The sequence below is a fragment of the Brassica napus genome, chromosome C9 (genome assembly GCF_020379485.1).
Source record: "Brassica napus cultivar Da-Ae chromosome C9, Da-Ae, whole genome shotgun sequence".
Classification (NCBI taxonomy): Eukaryota; Viridiplantae; Streptophyta; class Magnoliopsida; order Brassicales; family Brassicaceae; genus Brassica; species Brassica napus.
The window spans coordinates 20,399,837-20,426,422 of NC_063452.1; the positions used below are offsets into that span (position 1 = coordinate 20,399,837).

Here is a 26,586-nt window from a genome sequence, read left to right on the forward strand (position 1 = left end):
GTAATAAAAGTCACAACCATGAGTGTTTTTAAGAAGTGTGAGTAATTAGAGTCATAAGTCCGTAATTGTTCTTGCAAATGCACACTTTTATGTTGTCAAACTACAGAGAAGGAAAACTAACAGAAAATGATTTATATGAGTCTAAGTGAAACAAAATTGTTGTTATAATAGAGTTGTACTAAAATCTAGAATCCTAAAGAAATCAACCAAAGAAAAAAAAAAGAGAAAGCAAACAATGTGAACATCAAGCTTTCAAAGGTTTTCCCAAAAAGAGAAAGTCACATGAGAGAGTTATCCGTCTCGTGAGACAAAGTGGAAGCAAAACTCATGAAAAATTCCAACTTAGTACCTGGTTCAACATGAGCGGTCAAATAATCAATTCCATTAGGTACATTAAGGTCGTCAAACACAAACAGAAAACCGAAGTGATAAGTCAAGTTCTATCTCAGAGGAATAAGGCAATTTTTGCCATTGTTAATAATTGAAACAACAACTACAACATTAATTTTTGAAACAAAAAGGAAATAGATTTAAACGAAAACGGAAAAGATAATAAAGCAATAGCAAGTTGTTCTCTGGTCATTGCAGAACGTCCGGCACTGGAAGCATTAAAAGTAGATGGCTTCTATCCAACATTGCAAGTGTTACCATCTTTTTTATCTCTTCCTGGTACCACAACTTCAGGCAGCGCTACTTCAGGGACATTTGTACCTTCCTATTAATAAGGTAATGAACACACAGATTATATATTGTAAGTAGCAGAAAATTCAGCAAATTCATATTAAGAAAAAGGACAAACAGTTTCAACAAAGGATAGTTTGTTCATCTACTGCCGAGGTCATGTGCTTCAAGATGAAAAGAATCACCTCAGTGAGCCTGGAAGGAATTGTGTCCGTCCCATCAAGAAATGCTTGTGGTATTGCAGAAGTGCAAAACTCTAAGACCCTTGGGAGATTGCTTGAAAGCTCTAATATAACGCAACATTTCCTTTTCTGAAACTCTATTACCTGCATAAAGACAAAGCCAAAACAAAAACCGGTCAAAGATAAGTGTGTAGAGGAATACATATACTTGCACGAGCATTGCAGATCATGCAACAATCATTCAGAGAGAACTAATCAAAATGATCCAAGCTTAAACTCTAACCTGATACTTTCTTGCATATCTCGCACACCGAGAAGGAAAACTCAGTGATGGTCCAGCTCACGTGTTGAATAGCCGGTCAATAAAATGATCCAGGATTAAACTCTATAAATGTTGCATATCTCCCAATACCTTAGCAAACGAACCTCTTCATTGTTGGAGCAGAGCTTTCAGATCGGCAAGGAGGGTGAAAGAATTTGCCATTGTCGTAATCGATAAGCTGAACAAACTTTCTTTCTCGATGTCGATGAAGTTGTGCTGTTCATCGCAGAGTGAATAAGATATTTATACTTGTTGCTTAACTGTTACTTTGGAATGCAAAGAGTTGGACTGAAAGCTTCAGAGTGGGAAGAGTGGGTTAATCACGTCAAAGATCGGAGTAAAGTACATATTAATGGAAGATAGAGACGTTACAGTGATCTGAAAGGTGATAAATTTTTAAAGAATAAATTTTTAAAGAATTTACGGCTGCTAAACTAAGAAGGTAGAAGGCCAGAAGAAGAGGAAACCTAATTTGTATGGGCTTAAGATTTATTTATAAAGCCCAAATGAAATTAAAATGCAACAAAATTGAAATACAATGTAAAAGTCCAACACGTAAATAACAGCGCAAACCGAATCAACTGATTTCTTCGTTTTTAAAGATGTCACGTGGCGTCAAAAGCCCCTATTTTCCTGCTGATGTGGAGGACTATGGAAAAACTAAAGCCAACTTTAATATTATAGATATCACATGTACATTCAAATGAAATATTTTCAAACATCACAACTGTTTTTTACCAGAACATTTATTTAATGCAATTTAATGCATCAATCACTATATTATTACAAATATTTTTTTTATTAAAATAATTAAATAAAAAATTAATGTATTTTAATTTGATTTCACTTGCTAGAAAAATGCACATGTTAATAAGAGAGATAAACCAAAAAGATCTTTGTACATGATGAATATTAGTTGAAACTTATTAGGATGATGATATTTACAAATTTCTATAAAGTTTGGTGATTTCGAGATCTAATAAATGTATTTTAAATGTAACTGAAAATCATATATTTTCTTCAGATTTATGTCTATGTATTGTTATCATATATTTTTCTAAATTTTCAAACAGTCACAGTAAAGTCAAATCCATAAATAAATCTGTATAGTTGAATAACCGTAGATGTCAATTAGTATTTAGGAATCACTTCATGAATAATAACATGTTATTAGAGATTGACCAGCAGACACCTGTGCGGATATTAAATTTTTACATTTTTATAAATTAATATTTTGATTTTGATAATTAGTATTATATATTTTATATGTTTCATCATATAATTTATTGTTTGAGTATTTGAATATTTTTAAGTTTTTATATTTCATAATTGAACCCAAATAAAATCGGGTAACATTATTACTCTTGGTTATTTGGTTATATTAAGGTTATTTTTAGTTTGGATTTAAAGTACCCGTTTGAACAAAAAAAAGAGGATTTAAAGTACCCGAATCGAATCGATTAATATGGTTACTTTTGGTACAGCTATCTGAACATGTTTCAGATATATTAGTTTTTGGATACATCAAAACCGAATCCATCCAGACTTGGGAGAAGTCGACTCGAAACCCACCCAAAAATTTATAATATCCGAATGAAGCCTAATTTCAAACAAAACAAAAATGATACCCAAAAAAAAAACCCCGTACCTGAACGGATACCTGAATGTATATCCCTAATTGATTTTGTAAACAAATAAAAAAAACTTTTTGTTAACCATTTTGCATTCATTCAGATATGTCGGATTACTATGGTTAATATGTAAATAAATGATGTTGAAATATTATAATAAATATAATTAATTAAGTAGTTAAAAAGACTAAGAAATAAAATGTAAAATATAGGTATAATAAAACACTTCAAAATATGTAAGCTATGTTTTGTATTTATGTAATAAATGATGTCGCATTATCTAGAAAAGATAATAAATGAAATGATTATAATTAATTAAAAATGGAATGAAAATCAGTAAAGGTCACTTAAGAATAGACAAAAAATTGTTTTGTAATTCGGTTTTAATAGAACTAGATTCTTTTTCCGCGCTACGCGCGGATAGTATCTTATAAATTTTAAATTTTATTTAAAAAAAAATATTTAAAGTTTAATTTACATTATTTTATACCAAAAATCACAAATATGGCTAAGAATTGGTTGATTTTATTTTGACTTTTTGACAATATTAAATTGATTGATTTATTGTTCATAGTTAACAGATTTGTTTGATTGGTTTTAGTTCATAGTAATGTATAGTATTATATTTGGTGAGTGTATATATGTTGTGTTGTTCCAATATTTGAGTTTTCATGTTAAAACAATACTATTCAAATTCATGACTTTTAACGATTAAATGTATGTTTTGTTGTTTTCTCTTGTATACGTACAAATTTTATTACTTTTTATTGAAATTTTTGTTTATTGATCATAGGCATATTAATATAAATTTTTTTTTATCTCAGAATTTTACAGCATTTGTTTTTGTATGCTGACATTTTTTTCATATTTTCAGTACTTAGTTATACAAATAATACGTACGTGTGTTTTTTAGAAGGAGTTTTGATCCCGAAAACTTGAGCAAAACTCTTCATCATGTCAGTTCATCCATGTTTTCCTATAACCTTAGATTCATTAGATGTCTCGTTAGAACCCTTTACGTATATATCCACATATGGTCTTGCCTATTAATTATATAAAAGAAATTACATTGGACTGAAAATGGTGACTGATAATAAGCCAGCTAACAGATATGTTTATTTGTGTACGTGCAAATCTTACATAAAAAGTAAGGTGCAATTTTATTGGATGTATACAAAATATGTCTTGAAATCGTAACAGAACAATCTTATCTATTAAAATCAAAACAAAAGAGTAAAGCTTGAATTCTTCAATACACACAACCTAATAACATATCTGATTGATGCCTTGAGCTAGACTCATACGAAGAAACACCTTGTCACAAATCTGCGTAGAAGCTTGATTTGCTTTGACGGGGATTTGTCAGTGAACATAAGTCCAAGTGTAATTACTTGCTTAATTTTCCCCAACGTTTTCTCTTCAATCTTCATATTCTCATCAACCACTCTCTCTCTCTAAGTTATCCGACCATAAAATCTTATTTACTCAACATACCTCCTTTTTGGATCTTCTTGTTCCTCACCAGGTTTTAGATTTGTAATCCTTTCCAAGATAAACAATTCAAAGTTAAATATATCTGTAGATGATAACACAAACAAAAACACATGGAACTTGAAATTTTTGTATTTTATATTTTCGAAGAAAGAGCCATTACTTGATGAGTAGGTTTCATCTCCAATCTTGAATTGAGAAATCAATGGTTCTTGATCATCATCGATAACAAAACAATACTTGCATTCAGATCAAATATAATCTCAGGCCACTGTTCGAATAGATAAAACATACCTTCTACAACTCCTATAACCACTCCTAATCTTCTTCTCTATCACGAAGCCAATGAAGATTTGAGCGTATGTCTCTAATATTTTCTCCACCAGTCGATTCTGTAACCAAAGCGATCAAGTTACTGCTAAAAATCTTACCAAATTCTTGTGTCTTAGCTTAAAAACACACTCCTTTTCACTTTCAAAACCATCTTTATATAAACCTAACCTGTCCCGTTTCTTAAAGTTCCTCTGTAGTCTGTAGATATCCACTCCATTGCTCTTCCTCACAATTTTATGTTCCCAGAACTCATTTGACACTGCATCGAGCATAGGCGGATGTGAATTTGAGGCTTCTCCGGCATGTTCGTGGTAAGCAATCATGTCTTTTTGAGAGATAACCATCCTAAGCTACAGCAAAATGTAGATGTCATAAGAAGATTAGAAACTTGCGAACCTTTGATTCCTATCAGTTTTTGAGACTCCATCTATCTTTAAATCAAGCTTAAGTAGGTGTCATTATCTATTTAAGAAATGAGAATCTGAACGTAGAGTTAATCATGGTTTAAATGGAGGAAAAAGATAAGTGAGTACCTACTACACATTTCATTGAATTTTCGGTATAACGCGCCAGCAGGGAACTCTTAGAATGTAGTGGGAAAAGGGAACAACAGAGAGCCGATGTGGATGATGATCATTAAAGAAATCGACTGTCACGTACTTGGTTCCGATAAGGATGCCCCCTTTGGAATTATTGCAGGCTTCCCAGAAATGGATTTGCCTAAACATCAACTTGGATTCTCCTGGTCCTGCTGAAACAAAAGTGGAGAATGGCTTGTATTGCACGGTGGCGACTGCCGTTTGATTTGCCATAGTGATGGGATGCGTTTGCTGAGGAAGAGATTGTTGGGTTGAGATATATATATAGTCTCAATAGGGAAAGGAGAGATATGGGATGCATTTCATTTAAGTGATTAATTAAGGGATCTTCAAGAGGCATTGATATCATTGAGTAAGAGGAGGGATGTGGAGAGTTACACGCCGATTTGTCTGGAGGATAGCTTTGATTCATCATTGTTACCTAGTTATCCAAATAATACGTACGCGTGTTTTTTAGAAGAAGTTTTGATCCCGAAAACTTGAGCAAAACTCTTCATCATGTCAGTTCATCCATGTTTTCCTATAACCTTAGATTCATTAGATGCCTCGTTAGAACCCTTTACGTATCCACATATGGTCTTGCCTATTAATTATATAAAAGAGATTACATTGGACTGAAAATGGTGACTGATAATAAGCCAGCTAACAGATATGTTTATTTGTGTACGTGCAAATCTTACCTAAAAAGTAAGGTGCAATTTTATTGGATGTATACAAAATATGTCTTGAAATCGTAACAGAACAATCTTATCTATTAAAATCAAAACAAAAGAGTAAAGCTTGAATTCTTCAATACACACAACCTAATAACATATCTGATTGATGCCTTGAGCTAGACTCATACGAAGAAACACCTTGTCACAAATATGCGTAGAAGCTTGATTTGCTTTGGCAGGGATTTGTCAGTGAACATAAGTCCAAGTGTAATTACTTGCTTAATTTTCCCCAACGTTTTCTCTTCAATCTTCATATTCTCATCAACCACTCTCTCTCTCTAAGTTATCCGACCATAAAACTTATTTACTCAACATACCTCCTTTTTGGATCTTCTTGTTCCTCACCAGGTTTTAGATTTGTAATCCTTTCCAAGATAAACAATCCAAAGTTAAATATATCTGTTGATGATAACACAAACAAAAACACATGGAACTTGAAATTTTTGTATTTTATATTTTCGAAGAAAGAGCCATTACTTGATGAGTAGGTTTCATCTCCAATCTTGAATTGAGAAATCAATGGTTCTTGATCATCATCGATAACAAAACACTACTTGCATTCAGATCAAATATAATCTCAGGTCACTGTTCGAATAGATAAAACATACCTTCTACAACTCCTATAACCACTCCTAATCTTCTTCTCTATCACGAAGCCAATGAAGATTTGAGCGTATGTCTCTAATATTTTCTCCACCAGTCGATTCTGTAACCAAAGCAATCAAGTTACTGCTAAAAATCTTTCCAAATTCTTGTGTCTTAGCTTAAAAACACACTCCTTTTCACTTTCAAAACCATCTTTATATAAACCTAACCTGTCCCGTTTCTTAAAGTTCCTCTGTAGTCTGTAGATATCCACTCCATTGCTCTTCCTCACAATTTTATGTTCCCAGAACTCATTTGACACTGCATCGAGCATAGGCGGATGTGAATTTGAGGCTTCTCCGACATGTTCGTGGTAAGCAATCATGTCTTTTTGAGAGATAACCATCCTTAAGCAACAGCAAAATGTAGATGTCATAAGAAGATTAGAAACTTACGAACCTTTGATTCCTATCAGTTTTAGAGACTCCATCTATCTTTAAATCAAGCTTAAGTAGGTGTCATTATCTATTTAAGAAATGAGAATCTGAACGTAGAGTTAATCATGGTTTAAATGGAGGAAAAAGATAAGTGAGTACCTACTACACATTTCACTGAATTTTCGGTATAACGCGCCAGCAGGGAACTCTTAGAATGTAGTGGGAAAAGGGAACAACAGAGAGCCGATGTGGATGATGATCATTAAAGAAATCGACTGTCACGTACTTGGTTCCGATAAGGATGCCCCCTTTGGAATTATTGCAGGCTTCCCAGAAATGGATTTGCCTAAACATCAACTTGGATTCTCCTGGTCCTGCTGAAACAAAAGTGGAGAATGGCTTGTATTGCACGGTGGCGACTGCCCTTTGATTTGCCATAGTGCTGGGATGCGTTTGCTGAGGAAGAGATTGTTGGGTTGAGATATATATATAGTCTCAATAGGGAAAGGAGAGAGATGGGATGCATTTCATTTAAGTGATTAATTAAGGGATCTTCAAGAGGCATTGATATCATTGAGTAAGAGGAGGGATGTGGAGAGTTACACGCCGATTTGTCTGGAGGATAGCTTTGATTCATCATTGTTACCTAGTTATACAAATAATACGTACGTGTGTTTTTTAGAAGAAGTTTTGATCCCAAAAACTTGAGCAAAACTCTTCATCATGTCAGTTCATCCATGTTTTCCTATAACATTAGATTCATTAGATGCCTCGTTAGAACCCTTTACGTATCCACATATGGTCTTGTCTATTAATTATATAAAAGAGATTACATTGGACTGAAAATGGTGACTGATAATAAGTCAGCTAACAGATATGTTTATTTGTGTACGTGCAAATCTTACCTAAAAAGTAAGGTGCAATTTTATTGGATGTATACAAAATATGTCTTGAAATCGTAACAGAACAATCTTATCTATTAAAATCAAAACAAAAGAGTAAAGCTTGAATTCTTCAATACACACAACCTAATAACATATCTGATTGATGCCTTGAGCTAGACTCATACGAAGAAACACCTTGTCACAAATCTGCGTAGAAGCTTGATTTGCTTTGGCGGGGATTTGTCAGTGAACATAAGTCCAAGTGTAATTACTTGCTTAATTTTCCCCAACGTTTTCTCTTCAATCTTCATATTCTCATCAACCACTCTCTCTCTCTAAGTTATCCGACCATAAAACTTATTTACTCAACATACCTCCTTTCTGGATCTTCTTGTTCCTCACCAGGTTTTAGATTTGTAATCCTTTCCAAGATAAACAATCCAAAGTTAAATATATTTGTGTTGATGATAACACAAACAAAAACACACGTAACTTGAAATTTTTGTATTTTATATTTTCGAAGAAAGAGCCATTACTTGATGAGTAGGTTTCATCTCCAATCTTGAATTGAGAAATCAATGGTTCTTGATCATCATCGATAACAAAACACTACTTGCATTCAGATCAAATATAATCTCAGGCCACTCTTCGAATAGATAAAACATACCTTCTACAACTCCTATAACCACTCCTAATCTTCTTCTCTATCACGAAGCCAATGAAGATTTGAGCGTATGTCTCTAATATTTTCTCCACCAGTCGATTCTGTAACCAAAGCGATCAAGTTACTGCTAAAAATCTTACCAAATTCTTGTGTCTTAGCTTAAAAACACACTCCTTTTCACTTTCAAAACCATCTTTATATAAACCTAACCTGTCCCGTTTCTTAAAGTTCCTCTGTAGTCTGTAGATATCCACTCCATTGCTCTTCCTCACAATTTTATGTTCCCAGAACTCATTTGACACTGCATCGAGCATAGGCGGATGTGAATTTGAGGCTTCTCCGGCATGTTCGTGGTAAGCAATCATGTCTTTTTGAGAGATAACCATCCTAAGCAACAGCAAAATGTAGATGTCATAAGAAGATTAGAAACTTACGAACCTTTGATTCCTATCTGTTTTAGAGACTCCATCTATCTTTAAATCAAGCTTAAGTAGGTGTCATTATCTATTTAAGAAATGAGAATCTGAACGTAGAGTTAATCATGGTTTAAATGGAGGAAAAAGATAAGTGAGTACCTTCTACACATTTCACTGAATTTTCGGTATAACGCACCAGCAGGGAACTCTTAGAATGTAGTGGGAAAAGGGAACAACAGAGAGCCGATGTGGATGATGATCATTAAAGAAATCGACTGTCACGTACTTGGTTCCGATAAGGATGCCTCCTTTGGAATTATTGCAGGCTTCCCAGAAATGGATTTGCCTAAACATCAACTTGGATTCTCCTGGTCCTGCTGAAACAAAAGTGGAGAATGGCTTGTATTGCACGGTGGCGACTACCGTTTCATTTTCCATAGTGCTGGGATGCGTTTGCTGAGGAAGAGATTGTTGGGTTGAGATATATATATAGTCTCAATAGGGAAAGGAGAGAGATGGGATGCATTTCATTTAAGTGATTAATTAAGGGATCTTCAAGAGGCATTGATATCATTGAGTAAGAGGAGGGATGTGGAGAGTTACACGCCGATTTGTCTGGAGGATAGCTTTGATTCATCATTGTTGCCGTCGCAGGCGTTATACAGAGGAGATGGGAAGACGATGAGTTTTGGAGGGTATGTACATGCCGTGACAACTTAGGTTAGAGAAATAGGAAAGTAAAACAAACTGGTCATTAAAATTAATGGGCCTATTACGTAGCATATATTCGTAGCCCAATAGCTTAACATCATTGATGACATGGACAAATGATTGATTATGAATATTTTGTCATATGTGGCACACCTAAAATTGTTTCAATTTAGTTACTTTTATATAGTAGAGATGGATTCTGATAAATATTTTTAAAATTATCTATCTATCTATAATAATAAAGTTGACTTGTCTCTTTCCTTCTGCGTCCACGTCAGCATATATCATGGAGCTTCTTCTAACAAGTGGCATCTCCTTTGAGATTTTCTAATTCGTTGACGAGATTTTAGTTGTCGCCCATTAAAACACATTAAACCAATCACGACTAAAATAATACGACACTTTATGCGCAACCCATTGAGGGCCCATCTATGTTCTCTAAGTCTTCGTCTTCTCGGTTGCTCAATTTTACTGCGCCGATGAGTGTTCCTCTTACGAACGTTACTGGTTTTAATTGAATTAGACTTAAAGTGATTACATTAACTTCCTCAGGTCATTTAACCCACTACGTCTACTTCAAAGACCCCTCTCCACCACCGATTTGATAATCCCTAAATCCTGATACTATAAATAAGTTGTGAAGCCCTCTCCAAATCGCACTGCTTCATCATATGCATGTGATTGTTTTGTTGCAAACTTTGATTGCGACAATGGTTACCTCTCCGATAATCTTTTCCGATTTTAACATCGTCCGTGTTCTTCAGCCGGTTACTAGGCGTCTCCGTTATTGAGAGGCAGGCAACGTCAAGAACGGGGAAAACTAATGGGGTTGACATGCTACTCCTTGATGAAAGGGTATGTTCCCTCAGTTTCCTTCGCATATCCATTTGTATTCTTAGATGTTCACCTTACTTAACTTGGCACCGTTGTTCATGTCTCTGCCTCTTCACTAGGCACTTCTCCAAGGTTCATAACTGTCCATCGTCTGAATACGTTCAAACATCTCCTGAAAAAGGTTTTGATGTCACCAGAAGCAACAACCTCTTCAAGCTTACAGATTCATCTGTAGTTATTTGATTCACTAACGTCACTAAATTTGTTGAACTGACGGTGGGACCATCTCCAATACTGACAGAGCTCTTTAAGTTCCGTAGTGTGTTCAAATAATGGCTTTGTCAAATACAAACACTGAGTTGCCCGGTATGTTTCATAACTTGCATTCCTGCGATTCGTTTTTAGGGTTAAAATAACCAAGTCCATCTAATTTTCTCTTGCAGACATCATAGGGGTGGTTATCCTCATCAAGACTACTTCCACTGACCTTTCCCAAACAACTCAGCGAATTATGTCAAACATTCATATTAATGGGTCCATCCACTGTCTCAGAACTAATAAGCTCTTTTCAAATTATTTACAATGGTTTTCGATAATATAATGTTAATATTAAACAATCCTCATCTGCATATGTCCATCTGTCTGATCTATTTCAGTTGGTTTTCTTCTCAGGTCTGCAACTGTCTACCTTAGTGTTTTTGATGTCCAGGTGAGCCAACTTCACCAAAAGTTAGACATGTTGGTTGGGTGTGGAGCCAAAGGTCATTCTTGCCACCAACATTAATCCCAAATTTGTTGGAGGTCAGTACCTTCTCCCCTCCATCTCTGTTTGAAACATGTGGCTGGAAAAATAGCCTTATACTAACGACGCTATACATGTAAAAATAGACACATGCAGGCCAGGCCTTCTTAGCTAGGTAGGTTGGGAGAAAATGATCTTCAAGCTCAAAACCAATGAAATTTGCAAGTTGATCGATGTTGACTTAACCAACTTGGGTGAGGGCGGAGGTAAATGCTCCAAAAGTTTTACAAAATATGGTGGCGTAAAGGAACTCGAGTCTCTAATGGTGTCAGAGCTAAACGCATACGTCGTCAATTTTCCTCCGCATGTACAATCCCCTCATGCTACCTTCTCTGTATATGTCACAAAACTATTGCATTACTGAAGGGCCTAGCTTCATCTCATAACAGAAAATTGAGTTTCTCTGCAAGTGCAAATTTGATGGCATAGAAACCACTAATAGATCATGTTTCTGGCTACATGTGCTCTGATGGTGAGAAGCTATTTGCAACTCACACTAATACCACCTGTGGTGCAGGATCAGTGATCCACTCGCCTCCACTGAATGAGACCACAACAGCTGCACAAGCTACTGTAGGCGAGAGCTCGGTAACAGAACCACATGTTGCAGTGGCAGAGTAGGCACTTAATAAACCACGCGAGGCTAGCTGCTGTAGTAACCTATATGAAGAGTTTCCTACATTTTATGGAGTTTGATTTGGGTTGTCTTTTTTTAAACAATATTAATTTTAATTTTCTTCTTTGTACCGACATTTGATTTTACATTTTTCTCAGCAATTTATTTAACCAATAAAAACATATGCATATTTCAACTTTAAGGACCCCCGTATTGACAGTGAAAAAGAAAATACACGTTCAGTTACTGTAGCTATTTCAAATACATTAACTATTTGGTTTTAATACACCCAAAAAATAACCACTTACAATTACAAACCCCTTTACAAGGCTGAAACAACACCAGTTTGTAGCACATCTCCATAGTGAACGTCTAATATATGTTTACAATGTGCATTGTTTCATAAGTATCATTGTAATAAACTTATGGCACATGAATTGACATTCAGACTTTCTAGACATAGGTCACATGACACGTAAAACAGAGCATCCCACCGAGAGAAATACTGTTAAAATGAAGAACGTATTCATTACACATATCACGGATGGAACACATTCTCTCATGGGCCACCGTTTCCTATTTCGACTTTCTTTAAATAAAAGTGATGAACATGATAATTATTCCACAGTATCCAACTAGAGAATAGATGCTACATATACACACAGTTTAATATTAGTAACTTAATCCAGAACAATTCATTGAAATACCACTTCAAACCGTTACAAATAATATTCATATACTTCAACTTTCACGACAGCCCAAGCAGCCAATTCCCAGTAATTATATATCATTATCCACAGAACATGACAAAAGCAAACATGAAATCACACACAAACAAGCAGCTAATGGCTTTGTGAAAGTAACAACCAGTTTTGATGTACTCACGAATATTTTTCCTGTCACTTTTTCTTTTGAAAGTAATTCTTTAAGAAATTAGTGTCCAAATTTGTTAAATATAGCTATAATTTTGGAGAAAAAAATCTAAGCCAGGGTCCATAATTTACATAAGACGGGACTGCTGTCATCATATTGTTTTCTTCAATAACTCTTACAGAGATGTTGTTAGAAGAATATATACTAATATATTTCATAACAAATGCACAACTGTCATTAAAACGAGAGCAAATTTACATCACCGTAGGATGAGGTAAGGCTGGGCAAATAAACTGAATCCGAAAATTTGAACCGAACCTGATCCGATAAAAATGAATCCGAACCGATCTGAACCCGACATAAATATCGAATGGATCTTGTTTTATGGTATTTTGGGTTATGAGTATTATCCGAACCGAACGCGAACCTAAATGGATACGCGATAGAACCCGAAACGTTCAAAATTTCCAAAAAGAACTTGTACCAAACATGATCTCAATTCCTAATATGTATTCAAAATATATTGAACATCTATAATAATTATCTATTATATGAAGATTGACGGTTGAAGTTTTTAGATTTTGGTTTTGTTTTCTTTGAATAATGTTTTTCATTTCATGAGAACTTGGTTTTCGTTTTATGCTTTCATTTATTTGGTCTCGATCAGTAACTATGTTTACCTTTCACTTGATTTTGAATGATCACATTTCATGTTCCTTTTTTTTTTGAACCGATTTAATTTATGTTTTGGTTACAAAATAGGTACAAATCAAGTATTTTAAAACCGAAGAACCGATTTTACTTACTTTTTGGTTACAAAGTAGATATAAATCAGGTATATTTAAACCGAAGAACCGATTAGGACCCGAACCCGAAAGTACATCGGGTTGTACCGGTTTTTTGAAGATTTACTAACCCCGACCCGAATCCGATATAATCCCAACCGGTCCCGAACGGAATTTTCATATCATCCGAATGGGCTGATTTTGATAAACCCGAAAAATCGAAACCCGATTGGACTAAACCGAAATCCGATTGGGACCTGAATGCCCATGCCTAGAATGACCTCCAATAGCACTAACTAAAATTTTCATCTACTGGAAAAAAATCTTAAGGCACTTCTGAACAAAACACCTCTCAAGCGTATGTCTGATACGCCCAACCAAGTTATAGACAAATAACATATTTTACTTTACTTTACCATAAAACGAAACGGAGCCACAGGTTTATCGTAGTTGTATTTTCATTAATGAGCTGCATGAGTTATATATTTGAACAGCTTCGTCAGTGGACACATCTTTTTAAAAACACAAAGTATTTTTCAAAATTTAAGAAATCCAATATTCAAAAATTTCCTTAACTAAATATACCATGCCTTCTAATCTGACCAAAAAAGTGTTTAAAACAATATCATGGAACCACAATCAAACATAAAACACACAATTAAAAAATATATTAAAATACTACACATATAATTTCATGAAAATGCAAAAAAAAAAACGTATTTCCATTAAAAATATAACCGAAATGAATACTGGAAATAAATTAGTACAATGTCATAAAATATAGTTGATAACAAATAAAAATCCAAACATGTAAGAATTATAAACAAAGTTCAAATGTTGACAAAACAATATATATGATCTGATTAGAAAAAAAAAAATATTTATTATATTCATGAGTTTAAAATATTTTTTCAAAATTTTTATAAAATTAAAATACATTTTAATATACAATAATTTTAATGGAACTCACCCGCCCGTAACCCCTAGTTAAGTTAAGAACAATAAATCTATTTAAATGCACTTTAAATTGTTTGGGCCATATGAACTATAACTAAATGGGCCGAAATAATTTATTGGGATTTATGACCCAATAAGAGATTTCAAGTTGAACAAAAACGAAACCCTTGTCGCTCGCTCTCTCCGCCTTGTTTCCGCAAAAAGAAAAAGAAAACTCAAAATCAGTGGATGATGGCGAAGAGAATCGGTGGAGCTGGAAAATCTAGGGGCGGAGACTCAACCATCTTGGGGAGGATCTCCAACTCCGAGATCGTATCTCATGGAAGACGCGCCGCCGGAGATGCCGTCGGAGTGTCGAAGAAATTGCTGTGGAGCACCGGAAAAGCGGCGTGGATCGCTGGTACAACGTTTCTCATCCTTGTTGTTCCGTTGATCATCGAGATGGATCGTGAAGCTCAGCTCAACGAAATAGATCTCCAACAGGCTAGCCTCCTCGGAGCTCCGGCCCAACCTATGCAAAGGGGATTCTAGTAAACCCTATGAACTGTGTTTTTGTCAGATTTGGATTCTTATAATATTTCTTTAAATGGATTAACCTCTAATGGACTGCTTAAACATTGATGGTGGTCTTCTTCATGTTCTCATATTCATGTTACTTTTAAGTTATACTATATCGCAATGTCGTGTGGGGTTTGAGTTTTATATAAGCATACGGACGTGATTGCGTCGTTATGTTTTATTAAACACTTCGGTTTCGATGCTAGAATTTTTTGGAAATAGATGCATATTCTCTGTCTAGCTTATCTTATAACTAAACTGGTATTTCCTAGAAACGATCATTCCTGTTCGAACTATTTGGAAATAATAATAATAATTTCGTTTCATATTTTTGCAAAGAAAGGTTGAGATGATAAGTGGTTTGTAATTGTACTAGTGTTGGTATTGTATTATAACTCGAATTCAAATTGGGAAATGTAAGTATGTGAACTGTAAATTGAAAAACTAAACTCAGACGATTACTCTGTGGTTTCTGATTATCTATCTAACTTGGGAGTTGGGTCTTGAGTGATAAGTAATGTTTATAAACATAGTGGGGACATTTGTTGGGTATCTCTTTTGATTAATCAGATGACAGTGATGATTTCCACTTTGATCTCAAGATTACCATCTGCAATAAACTTAAATTTTCTAAAAGAAATTTATTATATTCCCACTATTCAATTTTTTAATATTCTTAAGTGCCCCTTACCACATCTTTCAATTAGTATGTCATTTGTGATTTAGAAATTCAGCAACAAAACATAAAATTAAAGAATATAGACCAGCTCTATCGGCTATAATCAATTAAAAACTGCTGTTAAACAAACAAAAAATCACACCAATAGTATTATATACCCTCTTTCTCTTCAATTTGGATGTTTTACGAGTTTCACACATTTCAAAGAAACTAATTGTGATACCAAGTATAACCTCTGTAAAATAAAATCCGGATTCTATTTTCTCCAACTAGTAAGGCACATCAAGAAATGTATTTAAAGTTACATAAAAATTTGTAAACATCTATGTTTGTGAAACAAACACAACAACAAAAATTCTCAGCTTTTAGTTTGAGAAGCAGAGTATAAGATTATCTCTCTCAACAATTAGTAAATTGTAAAGATGCAAATATATTAGTAATTTGCATATATGATTTGATAATATGATAATGTAGTTGATAAAAGCGTAGTTAGGGGAGATCACTGGTTTTGTATTTAACTTTCTCTAATCTTCGAAGTGTTAGCATATTTATCTACATGGTTCCATATTTGACATGTAATTGGATCACATTAAAAGGATTTGGATCAACAACTATAAAAATTACAAAGCATATTACAATTTTCAGGCAAGAAAACACAAATATATTATCAAAACATAGTTTCCAGATCAATACTCTAAGTATGTACACAAATATGAAAAATAAAGGCTCCTTATATTTTACTAAAATTTGTTTGTTTGAAATCACCATCGACCAGACCAACCGTCGTCGAAGTTCAGATGATAGCTCCGGAGATCATAGCTATACTGAATATTGTTATTATTATCACTCTTCCGCCACAATCTCCAACGCGATTTCAACCTCAAAACAAGCTGCTTCACGAGAACGCGAGGAGGTTTCCCACAACATGAGAACGCATACGCCACTATCGTAGTTTTTTCCTCTGTGTTTCCTAGCGTTACTGAAGCCGTGGTTGAGCTTCCTATCCGCTTTCCCCATGTCCGAAACTGAAGTCTCTTCAAACTCTGTTTCTTCATTAGCTTCACAGTTACTTTACTCTATGTGTTTGATTTGTGAGAGTGAGAAAATGTTAGATGTGAAGAAGAAGCAAAGAATGAGAAAACTATTTAAAGAGACAAGTTTGATGGAAAGAAATGTTGTGGGGTCTGCAATGTGTGGATGTATAATTCGTGTACTAAACGTGTATGGTCAAAGAATAGTCCAAACTCCAAAGTGCATCTTTCACCACCATGTATCCATTTTTTTGTCGACTACCAACATTAAAAAGTTAATAATATGAAAATAATTCAACCTATCTATTACGTGCCACTTTATAGACAACCTCCTGTGACATATTTTTGCACCTTAGTTTTATGTTTTTTTTTTGAAAAAAATTTAGAGCATGATTAATTCGGGTTCTTAATTTAGAGTTCTTAACTCATGATTTGATATTTTTTTTATATATATTTTTTGGTCAAGAACCGGTTCTTATATCTATTATTTAAGAGACAGTTCTTAATATTTCTTAATTAAAAGCTAGGAATCGATTCTAAGCCAGAGTGAATCATGACCTTGGTTTTATGTTTCAGTGGATAAACGAAATCATATACAGACAAATAATTGTCGACCCTTATAACAAAGAAAAAAAACAATAATTTAAACGACCAATAATTTAAAATAGAACATGGACATATATATTATCAAATACCAAAAAAAAAACTTTGAGATAGTAGTTTTCATTTGTCAAGTTAGCACTTGTCCACGCATTGATAAAATTTTCGTTTGTGCACCTTTTGTTTTATTTATTGAGATTTACAAAGATAGTATTGAGAGGCAAAGAGAGAGAAGAAGAAGTGAGATAAATTTCTGATTAGTTGCAAGTGAATGTGCGAGTGAGGTTTTCTTTGTAGAAGCCTTAATTACTAGTATAACGAACTATGTACACTTATAACAGATATCAATCTCATTAGGCTTTTGTTTCAAACCGGCTGGACCAAAATTCTGGATGGCATGGACCCATGCACACCAGCTAATATGACTTGTAGACAAGGCCACAATCTTTGGCATAACATTTGTCTGCAAGTGTGAAAGGGGCGAGCGCATGGCTCACTTTGCCTACATTCTCTATTTCTTCATTCTTTGCTTGTTTTACTCATGTTATAAGAGTATAGCTTTGCCTAATCATTTATTCATTATTTTCTCCATTCTTCTTGTAAATGTTATTTTATGTGTAGTCTACGTTTGTCGCTTACACATTTAAATTTACTCATACACTAACATTACTAAGTTTGAATCTGATTTTTGTTCTTCAAAATAGTTTTGATACGAAAAATAGCATAACGAGTCTACATAATACAAACCATGCTATAAATCTCTGTCTTTTGTGGTAGTATTATAGTTTGAACTTTATAATTATATATATTTAATGTTTGTGTTAATAGATGTGTTTATTTTGGTTAGTGTCAGCTCCACATCACAAAGCCTAATATGTGGGTCAGAATAACCCGTCAAACTTTTGGGTGGAGAATCTAATTACCCACCTTTTGTGTACCAACGGACAACGGTGACGCAAAATGTCTCAGCAAATGGATATTTTCTACTTTTGAAAAACCCCTTTTTATCAAAAAGCTTAATACTCTGACGCGAAATCGTTTTCAGTTGTCTGAAACTGCTGGAAAAATTCAAATAAAGTAAGATTTGTCTGTTTTTTTATCTTCTTTTAAACTTCAACCGGATTAGTATACACCGTCAAAAAGCATAAACGATGACGATATTGTAGGATAGATTAGGGCTGGACACGGATCGGATATCCGAATTTTTGAAGGTATGATATTGTAGGATAGATTAGGGCTGGACACGGATCGGATATCCGAATTTTTGAAGGTATTTGTGATTTGCTTTGTATGTTACGGATATCTAATTTTTCAATTTGTTTTGCTTCGGAAAAATATGGATATCCAGGAAAAACGAATATCCAAAAAATAAATAGATATTTGTGGATATTTACGAATACTTACGGATATCTCATCTGCTTTGATTAATATAAATAATCTTAAAAAATTAATACAAATTTATTTTTAATATATTTTTTGCATGATATACAAAATAAAAACTAAAAGAAATAGTGAAACTGCATATTTTGTAAATTTTAAACTTAGTTAACAATTATAATAACACAAAACTTAAGAAAAAAGTTATAATTGTTTTATAAATTTTTTCTCTTCTTTTTAATGTAATACTTTTATATAAGTAATAATGTGAATAGAATTTGTCAAATCATATGTTATAATAATCTTATTATATAAAATTTGGTTCTTCAAAATTACTAATTAACATGATCGCGACATGTGTCAATCAATTTATTAAGATTGTGACATGTGTAAAAAATATGTTACAATTGTCTTTTATTATGATTTAAAAAGATTTAGAAAAAAAAATTATTATTACATTTTTATTGAAAAGAAAATTATTATTACATTTTTTTGGACACTAGAAAAAGAAAATTATTACAAAATATAATTTACTGTTCTTTTTAGGAGTTTTGAAAAAGAAAAATTACTATTATATAGTCTTTTACAATTATATTTTTATGGTTCTTTTTATAGTCTTTTAAAAATATTTGATAGTAAATTAAATTTTTTAAAAAATCTATAAACAAAGAATAATTGTAAAAATCTATTTGAAAGTTTTTTTTTTTCCTTTTCAAAAAATTTTGTTTATTTTTCATCTTTAAAGATGCTAAAGAAAGATATTATAAAAGAAAATATTATTTTTTTAAAAAACAATCTTAAATAAAAACGAATTATAAAATCCTACAAGTACAAGAAATTATTTAATAAACATAAAATAGAAAAACTAACTATAAAATAAGTGATATTCCTTTTTTATAAAACCTAAGAAAATAAAAATGTAAAAGTACTCTTATTATTTTTATATAAATAACTAACTTTCCTTTTTAACAGAAAAATGTATGCTACAAAAATATAAATCAAAATAAATATTATTTTCACATCTATATTTAGGTTCAAGCTTCTTCATATTATTTTCACAAAAAATAATATTTACAAGAAAAATATTATCTGAGTATTTTTTTTTTTTAAAACAACTCAATTTATTATCATCCTTTTTACATCTTATGATGCTAACACAAGTTTTTTTTAATTATGATGTTTTTGTCGTACATAAGTATGTGTGAATATGAGGAATATATGTTTGTATATATAATACGCAATATATAATTAACTAATATAATTATTTTATTTCTTATTATATAAAGCTTGGTTTTTCAAAGTTGCTAATTAACATGATCGCGACATGTGTCAATCAATTTATTAAGATTGTAACATGTGTCAAAAATATGTTACAATTGTCTTTTATTATGATTTACAAATATTTTGAAAAAAAATTATTATTACATTTTTATTGAAAAGAAAATTATTATTACATATTTTTGGACACTAGAAAAGGAAAATTATTACAAAATATAATTTACTGTTCATCTTAGGAGTTTAGAAAAGAAAAATTACTATTATATAGTGTTTTACAATTATATTTTTATGGTTCTTTTTATAGTCATTTAAAAATATTTGATAGTAAATTAATTTTTTTACAAATTCTATAAACAAATAATAATTGTAAAAAACTATTTGAAAGTTTTTTTCCTTTTTAAAATATTTTGTATATTTTTCATCTTTAAAGAGATACTAAAGAAATATATTATGAAAGAAAATATTATTTTTTTAAAAAATAATCTTAAATAAAAATGAATTATAAAATCTTACAAGTACAAGAAATTATTTAATAAACATAAAATAGAAAAACTAACTATAAAATAAGTGATATTCCTTTTTTAAAACCTAAGAAAATAAAAATGTAAAACTACTTTTATTATTTTCATATAAGTAACTAACTTTCCTTTTTGACAGATAAATGTATGCTACAAAAATATAAACCAAAATAAATATTATTTTCACATCTATATTTAAGTTTAAGCTTCCTCATATTATTTTCACAAAAAATAGTATTTACAAGAAAAATATTATCTGAGTATTTTTCTTTTAATTTTTTTAAACAACTCAATTTATTATCATCTTTTTTACATCTTATAATGCTAACACAAGTTTTTTTTAATAATGATGTTTTTGTCGTACATAAGTATGTGTGAATATGAGGAATATATGTTTGTATATATAATACACAATATATAATTAACTAAATATAATTATTTAATTGAAAATATATTAGTTGTATAAAAATCTTAACAAAAACGAATTATAGTTGCAATTTTCCTTTAAAAAAAATTAAAAGTAACTTGTTTCTTATAAATAACTAACTTTTCTTTTTGATAGATAATTTTGTGTTACAAAATTAAAAAACAAAAATAATTTCAAATATTTCACCTTATATGATTGTGACATTTGTATAAAAAAAATCAATTTGTGTATGTATTAATAAAAATCTATCATTATGTAAAATAACTTTTTTTCCTAAAATGCTAAATAAAAGAAATTTGAAAAATAAATTTTCTCTCTTTTAATCCTAACCAAATAAGACTTTTTGTCCTTTTAAATCCTGATGAAATAGAATTGTAAAAGTAATTTTTAATTTTAAAATTTAATGATAAATATGATAAAAATATTTAATTAAAAATATTAGTGATATTAAGAAAACGAATAGCAACTTTTAAAAATAGTTAATATTTGCTGTAAATAATTATTTTATAGTATTTTTATTTTCTAAATCCTACAAAAAATAATTATAAAAGATTAAGTAATTTTAATTTTCTTTCTAACACCCCAAAACTGTAAAAAAATATTTGATAGTTCTTTTCCTTAAAACAAATCCTAAACAAAAGAGATTTGTATCATATTTTTTAATTCCTAAATAAAAGAGAATTGTAAGAAGTTATTTGATAGTATATTATTTTAAGAGAGAATTTGATGATGAACATGATACTAAAATTATTTAATTAAAAAATGAAGTGGAAAAATAGAATTGATATGAACTGTAAAAATTATAGTTTAAAAATTATTTAATAATAACTAGAAATAATTAATTGATAGCAATAATATTTTTCTGAAATTCTAAACAGAAGATAATTGTAAAAGTTTATATGAAAATATTTTTCTTTTTCTAAAATCCTAAACAAAAATATAAAAAAGTATTTGATTTTTTTTTTCTTTTTTTAATTGTAAATTAAAACGAGATTTATAAAATATAATTTTTTCCTTTTAAAAAAATCCTAACAAAAGTAAACATACCTAATTTAAAAAAAAATGAATTTGATGACAAGTATGATGTTAAAACTATTAAATTAACAAAAATAAAAACTTAGGATGTTGTTGTGATTGGTATTTATGTGTTTGGTTATACCAAAATCAAACACATGTTTGATATATATATTTTCATGTTTGCTCATAAAAAATTGATTATTATTATTGTCACCGTACATATGTTTAGTCAAAAATAAATCAAGCTTCATTGTTATCTTATTACATTTTTTATTTTTACTATTTAGTAGTTTATAATTCATTTTAATTAAAATGTTATTATGAAAATATATCATTAATAAATAATGAATCAAGAAAATAATTTAACATCATATAAGTTTAATAAAATATTAAATTAGTACATAAAAAAGTGTATAATGTTGTCATTGCTTCTTGGCCTTATTTAACTTCCAAATTTCTTTTTATTTCATTATAATTATTATTCCGGGTTGGATCCGGTTTAAATTTTTACATTTAGATGTTTTTCCTAGCTCTAACAAATATTAACTGAAACTTTTGTGTGACAAAGTTTTGTCAACTCAGAAATTGTTCATGTTCCTAGGACGGAAAACAAAAGGGCGGATACCTTGGCACGGAGTGCTCGGCAACAACTATCTTTCGTCGTGCACATGGATGTAGTTTTACCATCTTGGTTTACAGAGTCTACATGAGTCTGTAAATGTTTGCTGTCAAAAAAAAAAAAAAAAAACTTATGTGTGAAAACGAGTTCTTAACTATATAATAAATTTCACATAATATATATGCAAAAATAATTTTAAAACAATAATAAAATGATTTTCATATTTTTTTGATTAAATTAAAATATCAAATAAAGCCTGTTGCAACGCACGGGCCCAAATCTAGTAATTATATAAACTTATACATTTAAAACATTAAGTATAATCAAGACGTATATATATTTATATATTTCCGGATCGGAGCGGATATCCGCTTCCCAAAATTTTGATATTTGTGTTTTGCTTCGATTTTAACGAATATTGATTTTTAATATTTGCTTTGATTCGAAAGTTTACGGATATCCGGAAATTTCGGATCGAATCGAAACGAATAACGAATCGAATCAAATTTAAAGGATAAAATGTCCATAGGATAGATACTGACCCTAATTTGATAAAAAAGAAAGAAAGAATATACCCAAAAAAAAGGACGAAAGATTAGACCTAAAACTTTAAAAAACAGACCCCACACGCTAAGTGCTTTCTTGTTAACCTGACGTAAAAGTAAAGAAACGTGACCGAAAGACAACGATGGTTAACAACAACAGCAAAGAGAATTCAATTTCATAAGAACCAATAATCAAAGCAAAGGAAATATCTTCAATTACAAAAAAAAAAACGATTCATTCCTGTTACTTATCCATTTACTGAAGAGATGGTGACTGAAATTGAAGGCAGACATATCTATTTTGTTTTTTTGTTTTCATCTACAAGCTAAGGCACAAAAAATATCTGCATCAATATGATCTTAATGAACTGATCTTCTTGTATGGTTTAAGACCCATTAAATTGTTTGGTGGCATCTGCAGACAATATGGAATACGTACAAGCACCAAACTCTCTCCGCAAGCTCACCTAGAAAATATAAACACAATACTATTATCTCATCGCATAAAATATCTCGCAGGGAGTTTATAAACTTTAATGCATAGTTGTTGATAAAACGATCTGGACAGGTAAACGAAAGGTTAAGTTACTATGTAATTGTCTGGAACTTACAGTCCTTATGCTCGTTTAGATCTTTATCGCAGCTACAACATCTGCAGAAGACAAGGAGATAGGTGTATAGATTTTAGTTTATAGCTTCTGTTTACTTATGTGAAACTGATGTTTGGAGAGAAACTTAACCTTGTTGCTGAGAGGTCTAGTTTCAACTGTTTCTCTATTTCGCCAAAATACAAACCAAACAATGGTGACCTGTGACACACCATCATTCACTTATTATATTAAATGACTTATGATTATATTTAATGTCACAATGATGAAAACTACCATGGTGGAATTGCAGCTGCGATAAGGGCAGAAGGCAATTTCCAGAGGTGATGAGAACGATTCTTTAATATATCTGTTAGATGCTCAAGAATCTCTTCAACCTATTCAAGATGAAACAAAGAAAGTTAGAAAACCTAGTTTACATATAGCGAAAAGGTCAATAAATGGTTGTAGTTCATAAAAGATACCTTTGAAGTCAAAGCGATCTCATTCTGTTTTAAACCTTTAGATCTTTGAAGAAGCAGGTTACGTAACTCCTCGTATTGTTCGGACACGGTGACAGATTTGTAAGAAACTGACATGATACCTTCGATTAAATGAGTCCATCTGCTCGTTACGCATCCTAGTAACAATAGCTCCTGTTCTTCAGCAATACCACCACAAGAGTTCAACTTAAGAGTACACAAAAGAAACCAAATGGATATATACTGAGTTCAGCTTACAATCTTTTCGACGAATATATCCTCTTTGTTCTCAGCTGAAACGTGCAGCCTTCTCAACACCTCTGCCCACTGAGCTCTCGGTGCAGAAAATATCAAGCTGGCTCCCGATACCAATCTCAAAGTTCTCTTACGCAGAAAATAAGACAGACCTTTCGATTGCCATTTGTTCCATGTTACAAGCTCAATAGGCTGTTGTCCTCCACTAAGGAAAAAAAGAATGGCATCAAAGACCACAATAGTAAATGCTATCTATACTATATCTAAGGCTTCAAAACCGACATACCCCAACAAAGTTGTATCCTTGTCTTGTTTGGAAAGGATATTCAAACCAGTCTCAAGCGCTGATACACGTGACACAACAGCTTGCCTCTCACTGAGCTTCCCATCAATTACGTCGATAATGCCGGATTCCACAGCTGCAACCAGAACAGCTTGGAGTTGCGTATCCTTCAACGTTGAGTTATTCATCAAGTGCTCTAACACAAACTCTCTTCCCTTTGAGAGAGTATCTGACGACAGATTCTCCATACCCTGCAAGTCAGAAGCCACCTGTCACTTCAACAATGATCAAAGATGAGCCAAAACCAAAGCAGCAACCTTTGGGAACAAGGGGTTAGATTGCATCTCGGAGATAGCTTCCTCAACCTCTCTCGCAGATTCCCCAAATGTCTCTGAACTATTTATGCTTCTTAACATCTACACAAAAAAAAAAGGATTCCTTTCTCGGATAAACAAAACGAAAGCGATGATTTTGAGAGCGAGAGTTAAGAGTGAAACCAACGTTTTCGAAGAAGAGACCCCATTGAAGAGCTTTCCTGCAATTCTCGGCGTCCCAGTGAGCGGGAACGCCAGAAGATTGAAACCCAGATGCGAGGATGAGCAAATCTACAAACCCTTTCAGTAGCTTCGTGAAATCTTCCTTGGAAATTTCTGGGTAATTCCAGACCATTTCCTCTTTTTCTAATTCGATTCGAACGAGATGAACCCTAATAAGCGATTAGAGGGATCTGCCTGCAGTGCAGCATGATCGGTGAATCACTGAGATTTTTTGTTTTGGCTTCCCGCGCTTTCGTGCCCTAGAGAGGGAAGAGACGATTCTGTATTCTGAACCTTTTGGTTTTCCATGGAAGAACTTTGTGACGTTTTCATGTTTTGAGAACTACACGATGTTTTAATAGCACCCGTGAACCAAGTCGGTGCAACATTTCGGTTGATATGGACAAATCCTATTGCTATTAGTAATCTACATTTTATCACCAATGATATATAGTATCACATAAGAAAAACAAAAATTAAAAATAATATTTATTGGACCTTAAATTTTAATCATTAAATCTTAAAAAAACTTTTGAGTCGCGTTTGAATAACACGAGTCCCTCTTCTAATTCTCTCTAATTAAAAATCTCATGGTCACTGTGGGTGGAGATTGAACGACATATATATGGTGCCTCTATTTTAGTTGCTAGGGTCACCCTCACTCGGAATATGCTTTACTTGACGTATTAGCTAACTTTCTGGAGAGTCATGGCGGTATCTCTCTCCATGTGGCGAACCGGGCATGCATGTGTCTTCACGACAGACAGCTATAAGATCTGTTCGTTCGTCGGTTACTCGTGTGTGCTCGCTGTTTTGAGGACGATAGTGAGACCACTGACTTCTGCTAGTTAATCATCGGGGCTCAGATCAATCTCCGATTGTCGTGAGGGTTTTGGTGTCGGCGGATCTGTTTTCCGAGATAGCGGTTTCTAGTAACTTGTTTCTCGTCGGTCTGTAATCCTAGCTCGCTTATCTGCTTGTGGGGATTTAGATATGTGAAGCATCAGACCTATGAAGCGAAGAACATTTCTATCAGTGAACGACGGTTAATGTTAAAAGTCGTCTTCAACACGTTTTATGGCCGCGGGGCTCCTCCAGTGTGTGGTCTCTGGTTGATGGTGACGGTACGGCTTGGGATTGGACAACCTGAGCTAGTGAAACCCGGAGATCTGATGACCACCGTGTTCAAGCGGAGTAGGAAGTTTCGATCTCCTCTATGCTTTTTTTCCTATGACTTATATCTTCTATGCCTTTGATTTATGTTGTTTTTTTTTT

General features: G+C 32.4%; 3 protein-coding genes and 1 long non-coding RNA gene across 6 annotated transcripts; 2 read left to right on the forward strand and 2 right to left on the reverse strand.

Annotated features, from left to right (window-relative positions):
• The first annotated feature begins 9,180 nt into the window (after positions 1 to 9,180).
• Positions 9,181 to 12,100, forward strand: LOC125592424. Of its 2 annotated transcripts, XR_007328396.1 has the most exons (4): positions 9,181 to 10,852; positions 10,930 to 11,020; positions 11,159 to 11,287; positions 11,375 to 12,100. It is a non-coding gene; the product is annotated as an uncharacterized LOC125592424 (long non-coding RNA). The 2 variants fall into 2 exon arrangements; XR_007328395.1 differs by having other exon boundaries at positions 10,930 to 11,287.
• A 2,569-nt stretch (positions 12,101 to 14,669) lies between these two features.
• Positions 14,670 to 15,263, forward strand: LOC106417596 (mitochondrial import receptor subunit TOM9-2). The gene has a single exon (XM_013858377.3). It carries the CDS (start codon positions 14,748 to 14,750, stop codon positions 15,048 to 15,050), a length of 303 nt encoding a protein of 100 aa, XP_013713831.1. The 5' UTR covers positions 14,670 to 14,747; the 3' UTR covers positions 15,051 to 15,263.
• Positions 15,264 to 16,323: 1,060 nt separating this feature from the next.
• LOC111200982 lies at positions 16,324 to 16,884 on the reverse strand. The gene has a single exon (XM_022692693.2). It carries the CDS (start codon positions 16,809 to 16,811, stop codon positions 16,518 to 16,520), a length of 294 nt encoding a protein of 97 aa, XP_022548414.1. The 5' UTR covers positions 16,812 to 16,884; the 3' UTR covers positions 16,324 to 16,517.
• A 6,431-nt stretch (positions 16,885 to 23,315) lies between these two features.
• On the reverse strand, positions 23,316 to 26,586 carry LOC111197974. 2 transcript variants are annotated; one of them, XM_022692692.2, is made up of 9 exons: positions 25,277 to 26,586; positions 25,093 to 25,191; positions 24,779 to 25,044; positions 24,496 to 24,697; positions 24,241 to 24,411; positions 24,053 to 24,153; positions 23,909 to 23,977; positions 23,780 to 23,820; positions 23,316 to 23,635 (listed from the first exon to the last, which is right to left on the reverse strand). In XM_022692692.2, exons 1-9 carry the CDS (start codon positions 25,442 to 25,444, stop codon positions 23,565 to 23,567), a joined length of 1,188 nt encoding a protein of 395 aa, XP_022548413.2. In that variant the 5' UTR covers positions 25,445 to 26,586; the 3' UTR covers positions 23,316 to 23,564. The 2 variants fall into 2 exon arrangements, with proteins under 2 accessions (XP_022548413.2, XP_013713970.2); XM_013858516.3 differs by having other exon boundaries at positions 24,779 to 25,026; positions 25,277 to 25,779.